The sequence below is a fragment of the Sturnira hondurensis genome, unplaced genomic scaffold (genome assembly GCF_014824575.4).
Source record: "Sturnira hondurensis isolate 20B ecotype Veracruz unplaced genomic scaffold, ASM1482457v3 Scaffold0004474, whole genome shotgun sequence".
NCBI lineage: Eukaryota > Metazoa > Chordata > Mammalia > Chiroptera > Phyllostomidae > Sturnira > Sturnira hondurensis.
Window position 1 is genome coordinate 10,464,414 of NW_028077105.1, and position 18,975 is coordinate 10,483,388.

General features: G+C 36.9%; 1 protein-coding gene across 1 annotated transcript in view; it reads right to left on the bottom strand.

The window, feature by feature from the left end:
• The window catches only part of RSPO3 (R-spondin 3), a 78,065-nt gene that overhangs the window by 32,753 nt on the left and 26,337 nt on the right, over positions 1-18,975 (bottom strand). The window contains exons 2-4 of the mRNA XM_037045804.1: positions 14,852-15,043; positions 14,240-14,386; positions 9,471-9,668 (exon numbers count right to left, since the gene is read on the bottom strand). Of these exons, the coding sequence (XP_036901699.1) occupies positions 9,471-9,668; positions 14,240-14,386; positions 14,852-15,043 (537 nt within the window). The remainder of the gene's footprint in view (positions 1-9,470; positions 9,669-14,239; positions 14,387-14,851; positions 15,044-18,975) is intronic.

Sequence of the window (18,975 nt, forward strand, 5' to 3'; positions counted from 1 at the left end):
GAGAGACTGGGAGAGCATCAGCATAAATTTAAATTTTGGACCCCCAAGTATAGTTTCCAAAAGGGCCTTCTTGTCCTTTGCTAATTACAAAGTAAACATTCCTCCTGCAAAGACACTTCCTCCTTTCATGCTCCTGTTCTCTTTCCCACCTCCCTAACACAGTCGCTCCTTGAAACTGCTGGTGTTGCTGAAACTGCTTTGGCAGAGAAGACACCTACATTTGACAGCACAAAAGAATTATTCTTTCCATAGATCATTCTCTAGTTCTCCTTTTATCTACTCCAGGAACTTCTTCATAGCAGCGTTACAGACTAACTTTGTAGATTGTTAGAGCAAGGCTAAAGGGCTGGATGCCTTGTCCTTCGGCCTCCCAAGAGGTGTGAGCAAACAAATACAACCAGGTTCCAATTACATTCTGTGATATCATTGAAATAGAAACATTCCCAAGCTTGTTTACGTTTAAACTATATACCACTTTTAGCATCATGAATGGGAATGCACCACTCAAATGGTTTAATTTTTATACATTGTTGTCAAAACAGATCCCAAGTAAAAAGAGGTATATTTTTTACTGATGGACAAATCCAAACATGACGTTTCTAGCACAGCATCTGGCACCAGTAGGCTATCATTATTAATGTGGGCAGAATGGGTGTGCATGGCAAATTCTTCAAAACGTCTTTAATCCACTATGTTTCTGCCCTTTTACGTATGTATTTCTCTTTCCATTAAATCTTCAATTCAGTCCCTTTTACCTTCTCTTTATTATTTACACACCACGCACACACATCCTTAACTTTCGCAAATGACTTTACCTTCTCTAATTATAGTTACATTGTTTTATTTTTTAATATTTGTTTACTTATTACTTTTTAATTTAATTTATTGGGGTGATATTGATTAATAAAATGATATAGGTTTCTTTTTTTAAAAGATTTTATTTATTTATTTTTAGAGAGAAGGAAAGGGAGGGACAAAGAGAGGGAGGGAAATATCTATGTGTGGTTGCCTCTTGTGCACCCCCTACTGGAGACCTAGCCTGCAACCCAGGCATGTGCCCTGGCTGGAAATTGAATCTGCAACCCTTTGGTTGGCAGGCTGGCACTCAATCCACTGAGACACACCAGCCAGGGCAAAAAATTATGTAGGGTTCATGTGTACAATTCTATAATACATTACCTGTATATTGTATTGTGTCACTACCCCACATTTCTTCCATGACCATTTGATACCCCTCCCCCATGTGCTCTTCAAGATAAACTGCTTTCCCTCTCCTTCTTCAGATTTTGTAGAGCCCTAGCCACCTTGACAATGATAGAAACAGCACAGTTTTTTTAGTCCTCAGCCAGCCAACCACATGAAGGAGCCCAGATGGAATTTGCAAGAGGATCTCAGTTTAAATTGTTCATTCACATTTATTGTTATTGTTGTTTTAAGCCTGTGTGGTTTGGGGTCATTTGTTATGCAGTGAAAGCTAACTGAACAACTTCACTTTTATGCAGAGGATCTAAACAATGGCAAAATCATTGTTTGTTTAAGGGGCTGAACAATGCTTCGTATACTACAACCATCACTTGATCTAATAACCTGACCCATGCATGTTATGGGTCAGGTTAAAAATATCACATATCTATAAGTATTATAACAAACATTAGATATTTATAAACCACGAAATCTGAGAAAATAAAGGTATTTATGAGGATAATTTATTATATGATGGTTTTAGAATAGGGATGCTGTGGTACACATCAACAGCAGAGAAACCTAAAAATGATTTTTCTATCACTGTAGCAAGGAAAAGATTACAATGATAACACAGGTATTTCCCACCATGAATTTTGACCACCATGAATAATGTCCTGAAGATCTTAGAAAGCCTACAAAAATGGGATAATATAAAGTTGGTATTAATTATAGAGAACTGGCGGTTGAATTATGAAAAATGGTATAGCACCTAGGATGAAATAAAAGGCTTATTATTTTATTTGGAGCCTTTTCTTTAAGATTGAGACATTTAAGAACCTACCAAATGATTGTAAAATACAGGATACATACATTTTATTAGGGAATATCTCTCTGAGAGCAGATGGTTTTATTTACTGCAATGGACTGCCTTTCTTGGAGGTTTTAACATAGCTGAATATTTTTGTGTGACACCAAAATGTTTTAAGTTAAAATATTAATTTTTTTGACTGTTTTAAATATTTTATTTGTTTATCTTTTTAGAGGGGAAGGGAAGGAGAGAGGAAAGAAACATCAATGTATGGTTGCTTCTCGTGCATCCCCTGCAGGGAACTGGCCCCTGCAGGAAACTGGCCTGCAACCCAAGCATATCCCCTGACTGGGAATCGAACCGTGATCGTCTGGTTCGCAGGCCCGTGCCCAATCCACTGAGCTACACTAGCCAGGGCTAAAATATTAATTTTTAATAAAAGCTATTATTTTTATATTCATTGGAGAAAAAAATTCTCCCCTGTGTTCCACCATGTTGTCCTTGTTACCAAAGCTTCATACCATGTGCAGGCTTTCTTTTGTTGGTGGCAAGTGGTCCTTCTCAGTATCTGAACTAACAGCACATTTGAGTAGGAACTGACTAGATCCCCAGGAAGGGATAATGAAGACAGATTGTTGAGTTTATATAACATTTCTCCTCCTTGGCACTAGCAGATAATTTTTATTGTGTGGGACATCCTGGGCCATGTAGGCTATTCAGCAGCATTCCTGCTCTTCACCCACTAGCTGTCCATAGCATTCTCTTCTCCCAAGTTGTGATTATCAGAAATAGCCCCTGTTGATCAAAATCAAAGTCAGGGGAGCAAAATCATGCTGGTTAAGGACCACAGTCTCTTTTTCGTGAAGTATACAGGGTTTTCTATGTACACTATCACATCAACTGCAAACAATGCCAGTTTTACTTAATCCTTTTCCATTTGGATGCCTTTTAAAATTAAATTTAAATTTTATTTTTTTTAAAGATTTTATTTATTTATCTTTAGAGGGGGAGGGAAGGAGAGAGGGAGAGAAATATCAATGTATGGTTGCCTCTCGTGCATCCCCTGCTGGGAACTGGCCTGCAACCCAGGCATGTGCCCTGACTGGGAATCGAACTGTGGTTGTTTGGTTCACAGGCCCACGCTCAGCCCACTGAGCTACACCAGCCAGGGTCATTTGGATGCCTTTTATTTCTTTTTCTTATCTGATTGCTGTGGCTAGAACTTCCCATAATATGTTGAATAAAAGTGGTAAAAGTGGACACCCTTGTCTTGTTCCTGATCTTAGGGGGAAAGCTTTTAAATTTTACCCGTTGAGTATGATGTTAGCTGTAGGTTTTTCATATATGGCCTTTAGAATGTTGAGGTATTCTCCTCCTACTCTCACTTTGCTGAGTGTTTTTATCATAAATGGGTGCTATACTTTATCAAATGCTTTTTCAGTGTCTATTGGTATGATCATGTGATTTTTGTTTTTCCTTTTGTTTATGTGATGTGTTACATTTATTGATTTACAAATATTGTACCATCCTTGCATCCCTGGGATGAATCCCACTTGATCATGGTGTATGATCTTTTTAATGTATTGCTGAATGTGGTTTGCCAATATTTTCCTGACAATTTTAGCATCTATGTTCATCAGCAATATTGGCCTGTAGTTTTCTGTCTTTGTTGTATGAAAAGCTTCTGCACAGCTAAAGAAAACATCAGCAAGTGAAAAGGGAACCAACTGCATGGAAAAATACATTTGCCAATGATACAAGGCTTTGATCTCCAAAATATAAAGAACTCACACGACTTCACACCAGGAAGACACACAATTCAATTAAAAAATGGGCAAAGGAACTGAACAGACACTTCTTCAAGAAGGACATACAGAGGGCCTAGAGACATATGAAACTATGCTCAGCATCACCAGCCATCAGAGAGATGCAAATTTAAACCACAATGAGATACCATTTCACACCTGTCAGAATGACCATCATAAACACATCAACAAACAACAAGTGCTGGTGAGGATATGGGAAAAAAGGGAACCCTAGTATACTGGTTGGTCAGAATGCAAACTGGTGCAGCCACTGTGGAAAACAGTATAAAATTTCCTCAAAAAACTAAAAATGGAACTGCCTTTTGACCAGTAATTCCACTGCTAGGATGATACTCTAAAAATCTTGAAACACCAACTCAAAAGAATCTATGCACCCCAATGTTCATAGAAACATTATTTACAATTGCCAAGTGCTGGAAATAGCCTAAGTGCTCATCAGTAAATGACTGGATCAAAAAATGGTGGTACATTTACACAGTGGAATACTATGCAGCAGAAAGAAAGAACTCCTACCCTTCATGACAGCATGAATAGAACTGGAGAACATTAGGCTAAGTGAAATAAGCCAGTGGGTGAAAAGCAAATACCATATGATTTTACCTTTGACAGGAACCTAATCAACAAAGCAAATAAGCAAACTAAACTGAACCAGAAACATGGAAATAAAGAACAATCTGACAGTGACCAGAGGGGAGGTGGAAAGGAGATGACAGGGGGAAGAAGGAGGAGGGTCAAATCAAGGAGTGTGTATAAAGGACCTATGCACAAGGACAATGGGGTAGGAGGGTAAGTATGGAATTGGGGGAGTTGGGCAGGACAGGGGAGAACCATGGAGGAGAAGGAGTACAATTGTTATTGAACCACAATAAAATAATTAAAAATAAAAAATAACCACAGTCTCTATGCCATTATTATCTTAGCTCTGTACTTTTTGAAATTTTCTCTGATGTATATCAAAGGGCTAGTCCACTGCTTGGGTGCAGGGGAGGAGCAGAAAGCTCCCACCCTTCAGAGCTTAAACAGGATGAGTGTCTGTAGGCCAGCTGGTCTTCCTCCATGAAGTGAAGGTGGGGAGAAGACATCATCCACATACTCTAAGCCAGTTGGCATGTTACAATTTTGAGTTAATGAATCCATCTATTTGGATTTTGAGCACTGTTCTAACAATATTGGCTAAATATCTTGTTTTGAATTTGAATGAATATTTAATATAAATTCTTCTTGTAGAAAACTCAACTATTCATCATTGGCATACTTATCATAAAGATTTTAAGAAGTAAACTAACAAACAGGGGAGGATACTTAGCAATGAAACAGACTCATTTTTTATTTGCTTAATTTTTTTAAACGTTTTTTGCTGTAGTTTAAAATATAGTACTCATGATATGCCCTAGCTGGTGTGGCTCAATGGATTGAGTGCCAGCCTGGGAACCAAATGGTTGCTTGTTTGATTCCCAGTCAGGGCACATGCCTGGGTTTCAGGCCAAGTCCCCAGTAGGGGGCGGGAGAGAGGCAACCACACATGGATGTTTCTCTTCCTCTCTTTCTCCATCTTTCTTCCATCTTTCTCCATCTTCCTCTTTCTAAAACAAACAACTAAAATCTTTTAAAAATAAAATAAAATAAAATATAGTACTCATGATACACATAATGCATATTATAATAGTGGTATTTGAAGATGTGATTAATAGCCATTTACAAATTAACATTAACATGTTTCCTTTGTGTAAAACTTACTAGACTTTTACTACTTTACTTTAATTTGGGGAAGACACATAAAGCAACCTGCAATGTTTCCAAATAATGCAGTAATTCCCACACTGTTTCTTCCCTGGAAATGTCCCTGGACATTTTATTTATTTATGTTTTAACGGATTCCTGGTCTCCTTTCCTGGCGGGAGGGATGCTGTTTCTTGCTGACGTCAAGAAAGTAGACCCGACACCATTTCTTCTGAGACTATTCTGTCCCTCCCTTTCTACCCTAAGATCATGCACTGCATGTAATAAATTAGTATGTTCTTCATGCAACAAAATTTCTTTCATTCTTTCTTTCTTTGCAAATTGCCTGAAAACCCAGTATCTGTAGCAAATTTTCTTCAGTCACTTTATAATACACAAATGAATAAGGAACATGTTTGGTGATCCTCTTTCCTTTTGTCCCCCAACCCCTGCACACACACAAAAATCACCCTTTTGCCTCAAATGCAGGCACATGTATATTTCATTGTCCTGCTTCACTTCCCCTTATCTAAGATGGTTGCACCGAGGAAATAAAAAAAAATCAATAAATATGAGTTTACAACCATTGACAGTGCATTTTCTCTCATGTTTATAATGCACTGTGACAGTAGTCTGTATGTTAACCTTTATAATCTCTTAAAATGTTATATACTTTGACCTTTTACACATTCAATTCAATTGAAACAAGCTCAAGCTAGAAACTATTGTAATGGGAATAACTTATTAAAGCTAGTAATTAATGGAGACATTCAAATTGATTGAAAGGTAGCATGTCAGGTAAAGGGAAATAATCTTAAATGGTATGAAGAGTATATCAGATGACATTTCAGACTTGAGACTGAATAAATTGCATTTTTCTTTGCATTTATTTATTGTAACTATTGTATGCATGAGAAGAATGTTAGTAAAGAAAATGTGTGTATGTGTAAGATTAGCAATTTTCAAACATATATTGTGTGTATGTATATATGTAGTATGTATATATATATATATATATATATATATATATGCATCTTGCAACTAGAATAATCCATCCTGTTATGAAAACCTAGTTTCTTCCATTCAACCTCTTTGTGTACATTTTGAAAAGTCATTTCTGGATCTTATCACTCTTCCCTGGAGACCTTGCCTTTGGCAATTACAACACAGCAAAAAAAATCCTGAACACATGCTCTACACCTTTTCCAAATATTCCTTATCTGCCTCTGTCTATTGTTAACCTTTTAGGCAGGAATGATAGGTATAAGTTTAAATTCAAGATTTTCAGGCTAAATTTTATTTTAAAACACCTTATCCTTTATCTTATTCCTCAGAAATACTCCAGCCATGAGCCTAAAAAAATCTTATTTTATGAATCTATAAACATTTAAGAACAACTCAGTAATAGCTATATTAATGGTTGGAGAAATCACATCTTTATCACTTTATTGTGTTTGTCCTTAACACTTTATTACATATTTATATTTATATTTATATTGTCCAGCAGAAGTAATGCTTGCTCAAGTGTGTTGGTAGGGTATGTGAATGTCTCACATGAGATGGATAGCAATTTGAACATTTCACCTAAAATGTCATATGGTGTGCTTAAATGTGATACTGTTATCTTACAGAACTACATGTTTATCATTTTGTAATAAATGATTGTGTAATAAAAAGGGGTGTTATTTGTGCTGGACATTGTATATATATCAGATTATCTCAGAGTCTAAATAGAGTATTCTGGGTAATATTATTTTGATGTAATATAGTGGCCTGTCTAGAGGTTATAAATACTTTTCCACTTGGTTTCTCCATGTTCAAGGTTACCATTAAAAGAAGCTAAGAAAACTGTTCGGTTTGTGAGGCAAGGAATAAAAGAAGTGGTTTCCTTTGTAACTTAAATTTTTAGGCTACTTGAGAAATTTTTGGGGACAAATAAAAAGATGAATGAAGATTAAAAAAGTGGAACTGAATCTGGTATTTAATTATAAATGAAATTTATACTTCCTACTTGATTGTCTATGTATTATCAAACTTGAAAAAGGATAAAATATACATTTTTATGGTTGTATAGTGTTCCTCTGTAAACATAAAATGTCATTATATCCTATCAGAGAGGAGGAAAAAATAACTTTTAAGCCAAGCTTATGTCACAGGTTACTATTTTTAAACTTCTTGTCACATTATTTGTCATCCATTCTTAGTTTTGAAAACTGATATTTTCAATGCTAATGTTTAAGTCATGTGCTAGCAAAATATATTAGATCACATTCTCAAGTAAAAAAGTGATTAGTATCCTAATTTAAATTTTATTGGATAATGTTTTCTTTACTTATATTTGAAAAGACAAGTGTACTAAATACTGATTAGTAAGGTAGAATCTTTATAGAAATAATAATATGAGTAAAGACCAACTGTAAGTCACTAAATTTAAAGAAAATATAGTAAACATAAGTAAATGCACAACTATTGGAACTTGCTAACAAGTACAGTGAAGAAATATTTGATTTCTAAATCCAAATTTTAAAATCTAAGATGTTTTAAATTAATTGGTAACAAATGCCAGAAAGACCTTTTTCACTAGCCAACTTCCATTCCTTAAACCTAATTTTAATCAAAACCTCTTACAAATTCACAAAAGCTTGAAGTTCTCTTAGGACAATCCATGTCTTTGAGAATTTTATCACATTAACTACTTGATTGCAGTAACAACAAGAAGCTTCACGCAGTCTAATGATGGCCAGTTCATTCGGTACAGTGAGGCTGCAGAGTGCAGTGACTCCTGTTCCTCCTTACACGAGCAACGTTCAAGTTTACACAGCGACCTCCTCTGTGTTCCTGCGGAACTTGCTCACACACATACAACTTCCCTTACTATATGATACTGTGATTACCTGTTTGAACATCTCAAACCTCCAAAGGACTCTGGCAGAAACTGCACCCTATTCAGTTGTGAATATCCAGGGCTAAGCACCATGTGTGGCCATAAAGTAAACGAGTGAATGAATGAATGAAATAAGCAAAGGAAGTTCAACTACAATGGCAGCCAAACTCTTTAAAGTTAAAATTGATTGAGATAATTTTTTGACCATGTATAGTTACATCAACCTATACAGCATATTTGTAGGCAGTGGTGCTCAAGACAGTGAGAAAGATGAAAAAAGGTTAAACTTTAAAAAAATTCTAGATGGAAATTTAATCACCTTAAGTGTCATATTAAATGATACATTTCTCCTTGGCAATCAGAAGACTTCAGAACAAGACCTGACCCAGAGTTACATAATACTAATCTAATAGGTTCTGTAATCTGGTATATAAAGTTAGTGTAATATGAAAAAATGGAGGATAACATGTCATTAATGCTTATATTATATTTATAAAATATGGCGTGGTTCTTTATCTAAAAAATCAGTATTGAAAACATATCTATTTAAACATTTAAAAAATATCATGTAACCTTTAAAATACATTTAGCCACAGAAGCTTACACCCTAATTGCATTATCTTGGTTTGTAGGCAGTGGAGAAAGGAATAAGTTTATTTTCTAGTGTCTCTTCACCATAGCCTTGTACTGCACGGCATTAGACCTTGTGTTTATGAGGCTACCCAAATATTTTTTAGGTACTAGGAAGGTGGAATAGAGAAAATAATGCACCTGGCTCCCCAAATAAGCCTAAATTCCCATGATGCAACCTTTTTCATCCAGATTCAATTAGCATATTTCTACAGTAGCATGAAGTTCTGACAGCAGGCTCCCTTTTAAAAAATTGCACATCTATGTCTGTAATTTACAGCTAACATATTATTTGATTGCTATGCATTTTATGGTTTTAGACATGAGTGACAATACTAAATGTGTCTTAAGAAATAAAGTAAAATTTGCATCAAGTTATGAAGATTCAAATAAGAACACTTTTTTAGTACGACTGTACCTCGTTCTCCCTTCTGACACTTCTTCCTTTGCACTGTACACTTCCTTGTCTCGCTGGTTGGGGGACACAGGTTGCCCTTTGCTGACGGATGCTGTGTTATTTCTCGGACCCTTGTTTCAGTCCCTCTTTTGAAACCACATGTTTTTCCTTTCTTCGTGCATGGACTCCAGGGACTCCACTCACTGGCTTCACAGTGCACTGAAACAGAACAGCGGACACAGACTCAGCGGGCTCACAGGTACCTTTCCGATCCTTATGTGAACCAAACAGCTTGCTTCCATCAACACATACCCCAGTTCTGAGTGCAAATCCTGCAGAACCAAGTTGGGCAAGATGACTTAAAGATAAAATGAATGTAAAGGGAAAGGCAGGAACAGAATGTTTTCAGGTGTTTAGTACTCATATTATCAGGTAAACTTATTCTTATATTAGTTTACTTTTCACTTTAGAGTTGATTAACCAGCAACTAATATAATTACTCACAGTTGACCAATGTTTTACAATTTCTAAACACAGGACGTAACTTGATAGGACAGTCATTGATTCTGACCATAAGTTTATAGAACAGTCATTATTATGTGCTAGAGAACTGGCTCTCAAACTGTAGCATACAGAATCCCCAGGAGGGCTTGCTAAAGCGCAGAAGCCCACGTCCTGCCCCCAGTGTTTCTGATTCGGTTGTCTAGGAGTGGGCCCGAGAATCCGTATTACTAACAGTGCATACAATACTGATTGGCACTACTGAGAACACACTTTGATAACTTCATTACAGAATGGTAAAGCAAAAAAAAAAAAAAAAATGAATCCAGTTCCTTAGCCTATAATTCACTATCTCTTCTACTTCATTGATCATTTTTAATTGGTATGGTTCAAACATGGCAACATCTATTTTGAGTGAATTCTGGATTAATTCTAGCTATTAGACCAATTCGAGAATTAACTTGACCAAGTGATTCCTAAGATCAACTGATGTACTTTTTCTAAAGCTTCTTTTGTAGAGAGAGTTGGTCCTTTTCTTTATGGGTTAATCTCTTCAATCAGGACTTTTCAAGGTCAGACTTTTGCACTTTCTAATAAAAATAAATATCTGTAAGGCGCTATTTTTATATTTATGTCCACAGACTTCCTAATTTATAACAACCACTAACAGCTTCTAATAGTTACTCTTTCAGATGATAAAACAAGTTTCTCTCCACAAAAACAATTTTCTAGTAAGCTTTCTTACTGTATTCTGATTTAAAGAATTCTTACTTTTGGGAAGAATTCTATATTTCATACAACCTAAAGAGATAGAACTTTAAGTCCATTTGACATACAGTTTTTCACATGCTTTTTCAGTCACTCTCAGGTATCTGAATACGACACAGAGTTAAATGGAAATGATTAGATAAGTGAACTTAAGCTTCTATGAACTCAAGTGAACTTTACTGAACCACTTTCAAAATAGTCTTCATGCTCAGTTATACTAATGTTAGAGCAACAGAGTCACATAATGATATTGTAATCTCTTGCCAGTTAAGGAAGTATCTTCCATCCCAATATTAATCATTAAAAAGCAGTGGATCTTCAGCACAACAAATAAAAAGCCCTCCGAGCAACCACATGGAAAAATAAAAATCAAAGTTTATCAGCTATCATTTTGTCTAGTATTCATTTAATACCAGAACTAAGGGGACTAAATGAGAAAAAAGGTATATGACATGGAAGTGAACAGCAACTTTGTTGCTTTTTACAATAACAAAGGTGCTCTAGGCAAATGTATATTTAGACTTCAAAAAGTATTGTAAAAATTACAGCTAGCTACCTATCAGTCCTTAGTCAGAGGATAAATGATTCTAACAGTGGAATTCTAATAATAATATTCTAATAGTAGATTATATCTAATAATAGATAATTCAATTGATAAAGGAGGAAAAATATTCAAAACTGAAGAGTTCAGAGAGTAAAAAGCTCTAATAAGATGGTATATTAAAAAGCCTTGAAAGAAGGAAAATTTCTCCTGGAGAAATACTGTGGAATGAATCTATAGTATTAGTGCCCAAAACTATTTCTGAGAAAAATAGAAACTTTGGAAAACATGTAAGGACAATAACAAAGGTAGTTAGTTGTTCAGGTCGTTAAATGAACAACATAGAATAAGGACACTATTCGGTTAAGAGGTAATTAAGGAAAAACAGGACTACTCCACTTTTGTATTTATTCTGTCTCCTGTGCTAAGATAAATCTTTGCCCAGGAAATTGACTATCACTAATAAAGCAAGTGTCTCACAAAGTAACTAGTTGCCCGTCCCAGGAAGTGGCCGTGCTGTGGTTGATCATCAGTCAGGAACGCGGTAAGAGGGATTGTTGAACTGGGAGGAAAGCTGAACTAGATGTTCCACCAATACTTACAACACCATTATAACATTATTACTTGTTTGCTTTCATTCTTGTTGGCTAACTGCACGGTTCCACAGAGAACATAGCAAGGGCAAGTTCCTTACTTGTCACTCTTGGAGCTGAATATCTTCCCTCTTTGACTACTTAACAAGGCCAACTTTCCAAGAGAAGCAACAAGGATGAGAGAATGGAATGACAGTTCAGAAAGGAAGCAAATATCTGGAGTATGAAGTAGCAGAAATATGTTCCCCTATAAAATTGAGTTCAGAGGATATTGTGCTTGACTTGACCTGCAAACCATGGCAATGGATATGTTTGTGAGCCTTTTATCCCAGCTCTCCATCAGGGTGGTGGTATCTATGTTTATGACCTTTCCTATCAATTGAAAATCTGGGTAAGAAACAAGCCATATGCTAAGATTTTAGCAAAGAGAGGGAGAAACATGTTCTTCAACCTGTTGGGAGAGCTCTGGAAAGCTAGAGTTAAGGTACTAATTATAGCACTTGGCAATAACTCACTTGCATCCTTGAGATCCTCACTTTAGCTCTCTGAGTCCTAGTTTTCGTATTTGTTAAAGGAATTGGCTTTAACAGTCCTCTATGATAATCAAGCAGGTCATCATTTTTCACGGAATTCTGGGGCACACCTGTGCACATGGCCTGCACGGCACCTACAGGTCAGACACCGCATGACGGGAGACACTTCACATGAAGTAAGCAACAAGAGCCAGTCTTGAACTCAAGTTGCTGGCTTGTATTACCAGGTCAATGAGCCAGGTTTACTAAATGGGTTTCATATTGCTAACCCTTCTTCTAAAATATAGGAATTCTTTAATTTTATTGTGTTAAGAAATAGTCTTTGTCTTGATGGCAGTATAAATTTCCAGTAAGCTGTAAAGGCTCATCCAACAGTTCTAATTGTTAAATGCTCTCTCTGATAAGAAAGCATTGATAAATTTAAAATAAATATCCTTTTAAGGACTAAACACTCTACTTTCAACAACTAAGAAAAATCTAAACAGGTGCCCCTTCTTCTGGGTGGAGAAGTACCACGAACTCTCTGCAAGTCATCATGAATTTCTGCACTTCAATATTCCACAGAACTGTTTCCTGTTATTTCCACGGTTTCAAACTTATTACCTCTAATCAACACTCGGTACTTAGAAGAAGATAAAGTTGTAACTTTTACCTTATTTTAAAGTGTTTTTCTGTGTCTTTATTGACTAAATTTTAAAAAAAGACAGAGCCAAAATAAGTCATGAACTGTTCAGGACTGTTGTCTTCTAGATTCTCTGAAATTATCTTTAACGTATCATTTATTTCATTCTGCCAAAGCCTTGTTTAGAAAGAAATGTTCTGTGTGGACCAGAAATGGTTAAATCACCACTTCAGGGTTATTACTCCAGCCCTCTAGGTTCTAATGGACCTGTCTGTGGTGACCCCAGGAGAGTCCTGGAAACTATCTTGTACCGAAGCAGGACATTTGTGTGCACATGCCAACATCAGCGCAGCATCGAAGGTTCTTGTAGCTCTAGCCCAGGGGATCTGGGGATTTAGTACGCTGTTTTCCCATTTGGTTTAGCATCTGCTCCCCAAGTGGTCATCAAACTTGTAGCTGTAGTAGCTGCACGGCATTTAAAAGAAGGAAAATATAGCCTGACAGTGATCTGTTATTTAGACAAACAACTTGTCTGAGAGACCTCCCCTCCAGGAAACTCAGCCTGCAATTAATCAGACCCTGGGACTGCCTCCTCCGTCAGTGTGAGTAAGTCCAAAAATCTCCCCTTGTTTCCCAATATCTGCATAGCAGGTCATTTCAGCAAAACAGTGTGAAAGGAAAGAGTAAGAGTTTTAACTGTATCAGCTCCAGTTCTCTAGGCATTTGATCTACCCACTGAGCATGTTTTTTTTCTCTCTCCTTGGAAAACAACTTTGGTCACTGAATGAGATTAGACCTAGGTATTTTGTGAAGTTTCTGCCCTAAGGTCAAAATTTAGTTCAAGACTGAATATATGTATGGTCGTATCTATGTCTATATCTATCTATATCTATATCTATCTACATAGTGTGCATATATAGTTATGTATATATTACTATAAGTAAAACTTCATGAAAGAAAGATACAAAACAAATCTATACTGATAAGAGGAGTTGAAATAATTATTAACAGTCCCTAAGAAACCATGGAGCTCCCACAGAGTGTTAACTGTGCTCTAATACGTGCTGGGTAAAGTTACAGGAACATGGCTGAGATGAGAGGATGGAGAGAGCCTCTTAGGAACGGTCCCTCAGGTTCTTGTGAAATAACCACTTTGAGAGGCACTTCCATGGAGACTGAATTATCGCCGGAGGTGTTTCCCATCCTTTGTAAACCTTAAAGCTTCTCCTCACCAATACTGACGCACTCCATGGTGTGGTTGTTGGCTTCCAACCCTTCTGGGCAATTGTCAAGGCACTTTCCAAGGTGTAAGTAAAATCCACTTTTACACTTTGTGCAGAAATTTTTGTTGAAACAGGTATCACAATCAGCTTTGCATTCTGAAAGAGAAAAAGAAGTGAGAAACAACTTTTCATCATCTTCACTCAGCTCTTGTCAGTCCAGTTCTGACAACCCTCGCACGTGTGACTTCTGTGCCAAACAAACGTTCAGGCTTCAAAATTATGTCGCCAAACTAAATTAAGGATTCCCCCTCAGTCATTTGGTTGATGTACATCAATTACTGATTTTAGAATCATTGTACTGTTTGCCTTATGAAAAACAATTTTGGCAGTGAGTGTACTACCAAGAATGTTTATAACCAAATATCTACTTATGTTTAATAATAGTGAAAGTGTTTCAGCCTTTGCCTCTTTCAGAGGGTAAAGTCCAAGCAGGGTTTTCCTAATTACCAGGTAAATATTATTATTTACTTACCATTGAATATCACAAATATTTTAGAGGCATTTCAAACCTGGAAAGTCCCCAAGGATGAGATAAAAACACAATTTTGTGTAGGCACTTACTTGTACACTTATTTATATCTGGATATCGAGTTCCATAATATCCACTTGGGCATGAAGAGAGACACACTCCAATCTGCTTCATGCCAATTCTTTCCAGAACAAAAAAGAGTCTGGGCTTGCACGACAAACATCCATTGTAATCGGAACACGTTGCACAGCCTCCCTGGCAACCCTGACTGACGTTAGGATGCACTGGGGGGCACATGTGGAAAGACAAAAACAAAGGTTAAATTGTTAATACAGAAGGCCAGTGACATTCTCCGGGGAGAACACACATTTTTTTTTCATTAATTTTCAATTTGGTGGTAATGGGAGAATGAGTTGGGATTTCTCTCCTCTTTTTTTGTGATCTAATATTTCCTTTTAATATATACATACCTTGTTTCTGATTTAAAAGGTCTTAAAATTTGACCATGTAAAGTATAGTGTATTGTCACGCTATTTATAATTACATATATCCCAATTGAACCAGCACTCTGGCACTTTGGAGATACTAATTTTGTGCTCATTCATTGAAATCAATGCTCATTAATTTTGCTTTTCATTTGCATGGTGCACGATAAGCACATCTCTCATTTCTTCAAGCAAGGATGACAACACGGACTGGGGCTTAACTTGAGTTAAGGACACTGTGTTCTAGGATATCTTTTTTCAACTATGGTCTGTTAGAGCACACAGTTTCACTCTTTGTCCCAATGCTAATTGATTCTGAAACTATGTAGCTATTCGGCCTCCACCTGCCAATGCTTTCCTGAAATATTTCTCCTCAAATGAGTTTAATATTTATCAGTTCAAACTGATACATGGTGAAATGCGATGTTTAACTTCCTCTTATTTCCATGTGGATCGTACGTGAGTATTTAAAAGAACTTATGTTCAACATTTTACCAATTGGCAGAGAAGTCCTGCAGGGTTTGTGTCCTCATCTTCCATTTACTCCAGTGAAACGTGTATTGATGAGGACATGACCAGTCCACACTAAGGACTACGTCTAGACACATTCCTGAGAATTCCAAGGCTTTCAAGAGTCATTTAGTTATGTGATGAGACTGTCCATTAGCAAGTCAGAGCCATTATAGATCAACAATTGGAAGGTTTATGTTGACTTGACATCTTCACAACTTTAGACCTTGCTACAACTACCTGGTCTATGACACCTATGAGCTGTTGGAAAATTGCTACTAACTAGGGTAAATTTCATGAAGCTGGTATTCAGGATGATTTATTCTACTAATGTATTCTCTATTTCAGTACACTATTAGTAACTTTATTGGCCTTTCGGGAGTCTAGAAGGGAAAAATCCTAACCCTTATGAGAAGCGAAGGTTGATGCATAAGTGTGTAAATGCATCCTAGTATATTTCTGGCTTTTTGTGTCGGCGGAGGGAGGGACGGGCTCTGAAGGACCCTGCCATCATCAGTCTGTTTTATGGTGATTTCTGATATTAAGTTCTTTACCACAAACACAAATCCCACCAGGTTTCCTTGGAAGGAGTACCCATAAGCCCAATCAGCCTCACCACAGGGTGCATGAGTTAGCTGCAGAGAGGTCACTCGGTTGACCCGCACCCTCTGCCTGGAGGAAACCAGCCCCGGATCAACCACAGGAACCACAAGCAGCTCATTCTCATTCCAAGACGTTTTGTAAATAAACTGAGGAAATGTGGGGGGGAGGGGAAGTCTGCTTTTCCTTCACATGCTCCTCTGTGGGGTGGGGCAGACATATAAAGTGGCACAGGAGGTTTAGACATTATAGGACCAGGGGGACTCGTAAGTGAAGACTGCTTTCCAAGTAACAGGGTAATTTTTCATGCCAGTAACTCAGCATTGGAGACTTACAGAAAATGTGCACATATTTTAAGCGGGAAAAGACCCTAAACTGGGAAGGAGGGAAGAGAGCTCCATGTGTTCTGAATCTAACTGACCCATTTCAGGAAACTAGAGGTGTAGATTAAAAACAAAAACAACTCATGAAACTCTTCTATAAAACTCTGGAAGAGTGGACTTCAATTTGAAAGAAAATCATTCCAAACCCAGGGCACTGAGTGATTCTAGGTTTACACAAGAATAGACCGGCTCGGTCCACACCAATCTGTCCCTGTCTCTGAAATGCAGCTGCTCAGAGGAAGCATAATATACTTTTGAGCACCTTGAAACGTTTGTTAATGATGACATAACTTTAAATAAATCCGCTATGAAAATAAACATGAATCACATGTTCAGAGCCTCAAAAAACAATGATGTACATGAAAATAAATTTCACTTTAACAATTGAGTTTTGATGTTTGGAAACTTCTCCAGGAAAGCACGGTATGGGTCCCATGATTGGTAACAATTTGCACCAAAATTATGGGGGTGCCCAATTCCCTCTTTAAAACTTTTACTGATGAAATGCAGCACAGTCCACACACCCAGTATGCAATGATCATTCTTTTTGCTTGCTTTTTCCTTTCTAGACACAAGTGTTTAACAGAAAACTCTTTTGCAAGAGGTAAGGCATAGTTGTCCTAACTGGTAAAGAAACTCTTGTTTGTCTGTTTTTTCTTAATCAGGGAACATCGAATATGGCCATGTACAAATCCGATGGCACACTATTCCTTCAGGAAGGCTTCAGTATTATGTTGTGGGAAGTAAGAAGAATGGAGACTAAGAAGTTCATATTTTAAGGTTCTAATTTTTTTATAGTCGAGTGTCATAATGATTACTTTCTTGAAAGCTGTATAATGATCATTCAAATTATACAGTCAGTATTACACAACTAGGCACAAATTTCCCAAACTTCATCTTAAGGCAAGAGTTTTTACTTTTTATATGGAAACCACAGAAAACTTTGGTTTGAATTGACTGTAACAACCCTTTCAACCTTCAAATCTTATGATTCTGAGACAGCAAATAGAATTCCATTTTGTCATGCTTCTTCTTTGTTCCATTCTAATAATATTCCATTTTGTATTTCAGAATCACTTTTTCAAGCAATGTTGTTGTGCTATTATTCATAGAATCAATGGAGGCATTGGTGGTGGGGAGGTTTCATAGACTCTCTACCATTTATACTTAATTTTAGAAAATATGCTGAAGTTATCAGGATGGAAGTGGCCATGGCGGGGTTAGGGGAGGGAACACCACAATTACCACATCAAGAAGGAGACTGGCATGAGTTCAGTGCAACTGATGCTTAAGTAGTGGTTAACGGGAGCATGGGGAACATCAAGGAGGTGGGAAGCACAGGGTAGATCTAGATTACGAAACCCTTTGTGGGCCAAGGAAATTATTCTGTAGATATGGGGCATTTAAATCTGGTGAATAATATGATCACATTTGTATTGGAAAGGTGATTTTCCTTGACAGCGTGGCAGGCACGGAAACTTGGCGACTGATGTGATAGAGTAAAAGACTGGTGATACCTTAAACTATAACAGGAGCAATGTGATGGGTGAGCAAGGGAGGCATATTCCAAGGATATTTAGGAGAAGAAATCAATGAGAGCAACAGAATGTGGACTGGACAAGAAAGAGGATTTGAGAAGGTGTGTTTTGAGTTCCAACTAGTAAATAGGAAAGAGGGAAGGCTAGAGCAGTGAAAATTTCCTGTTGGCAGTTTGAAGCAAGGTATATAAAACAAAAAGGTTTGAAAATACAAACATGGCCTGGGATAATTGATTTTTCAGATTTTATATGTTTTCCAGAAAGCGATGTTCAATAGATAGAGCTTTATAGTGTGTTGGTTGCTTGAGATGTACATGTTGGTCTCTGGTGGTAAGTACTTAATCAGAGAAGACATCTTGAGAGGGGAGGTGCTGAAAAATGTCAGTGAAGGAAACAGAACCTCAAATAGGTACATTCAGTAAGAGAAAAAGATATATAATCCACCAATCTAAATATTACTTTGTATTTCAGTACCACTTTTGCTTTCAAAGAAAGCTAAACAAACTGTCGTAAGTGTTGTTAGTAATGGTAGGATCTACAACAATTATTTATTTTAAAACTCCAAAGTAGAAGTCAAATAAATGCTGTAAAGTACTGGACAAGCACTAACTTATGGTCAAAAGTTAGAACCTAGACCTCTGATATCTTATACTGATGTCTATATGTAGGTAAATTTTAGAAGTGTAATATGGGTTATTAT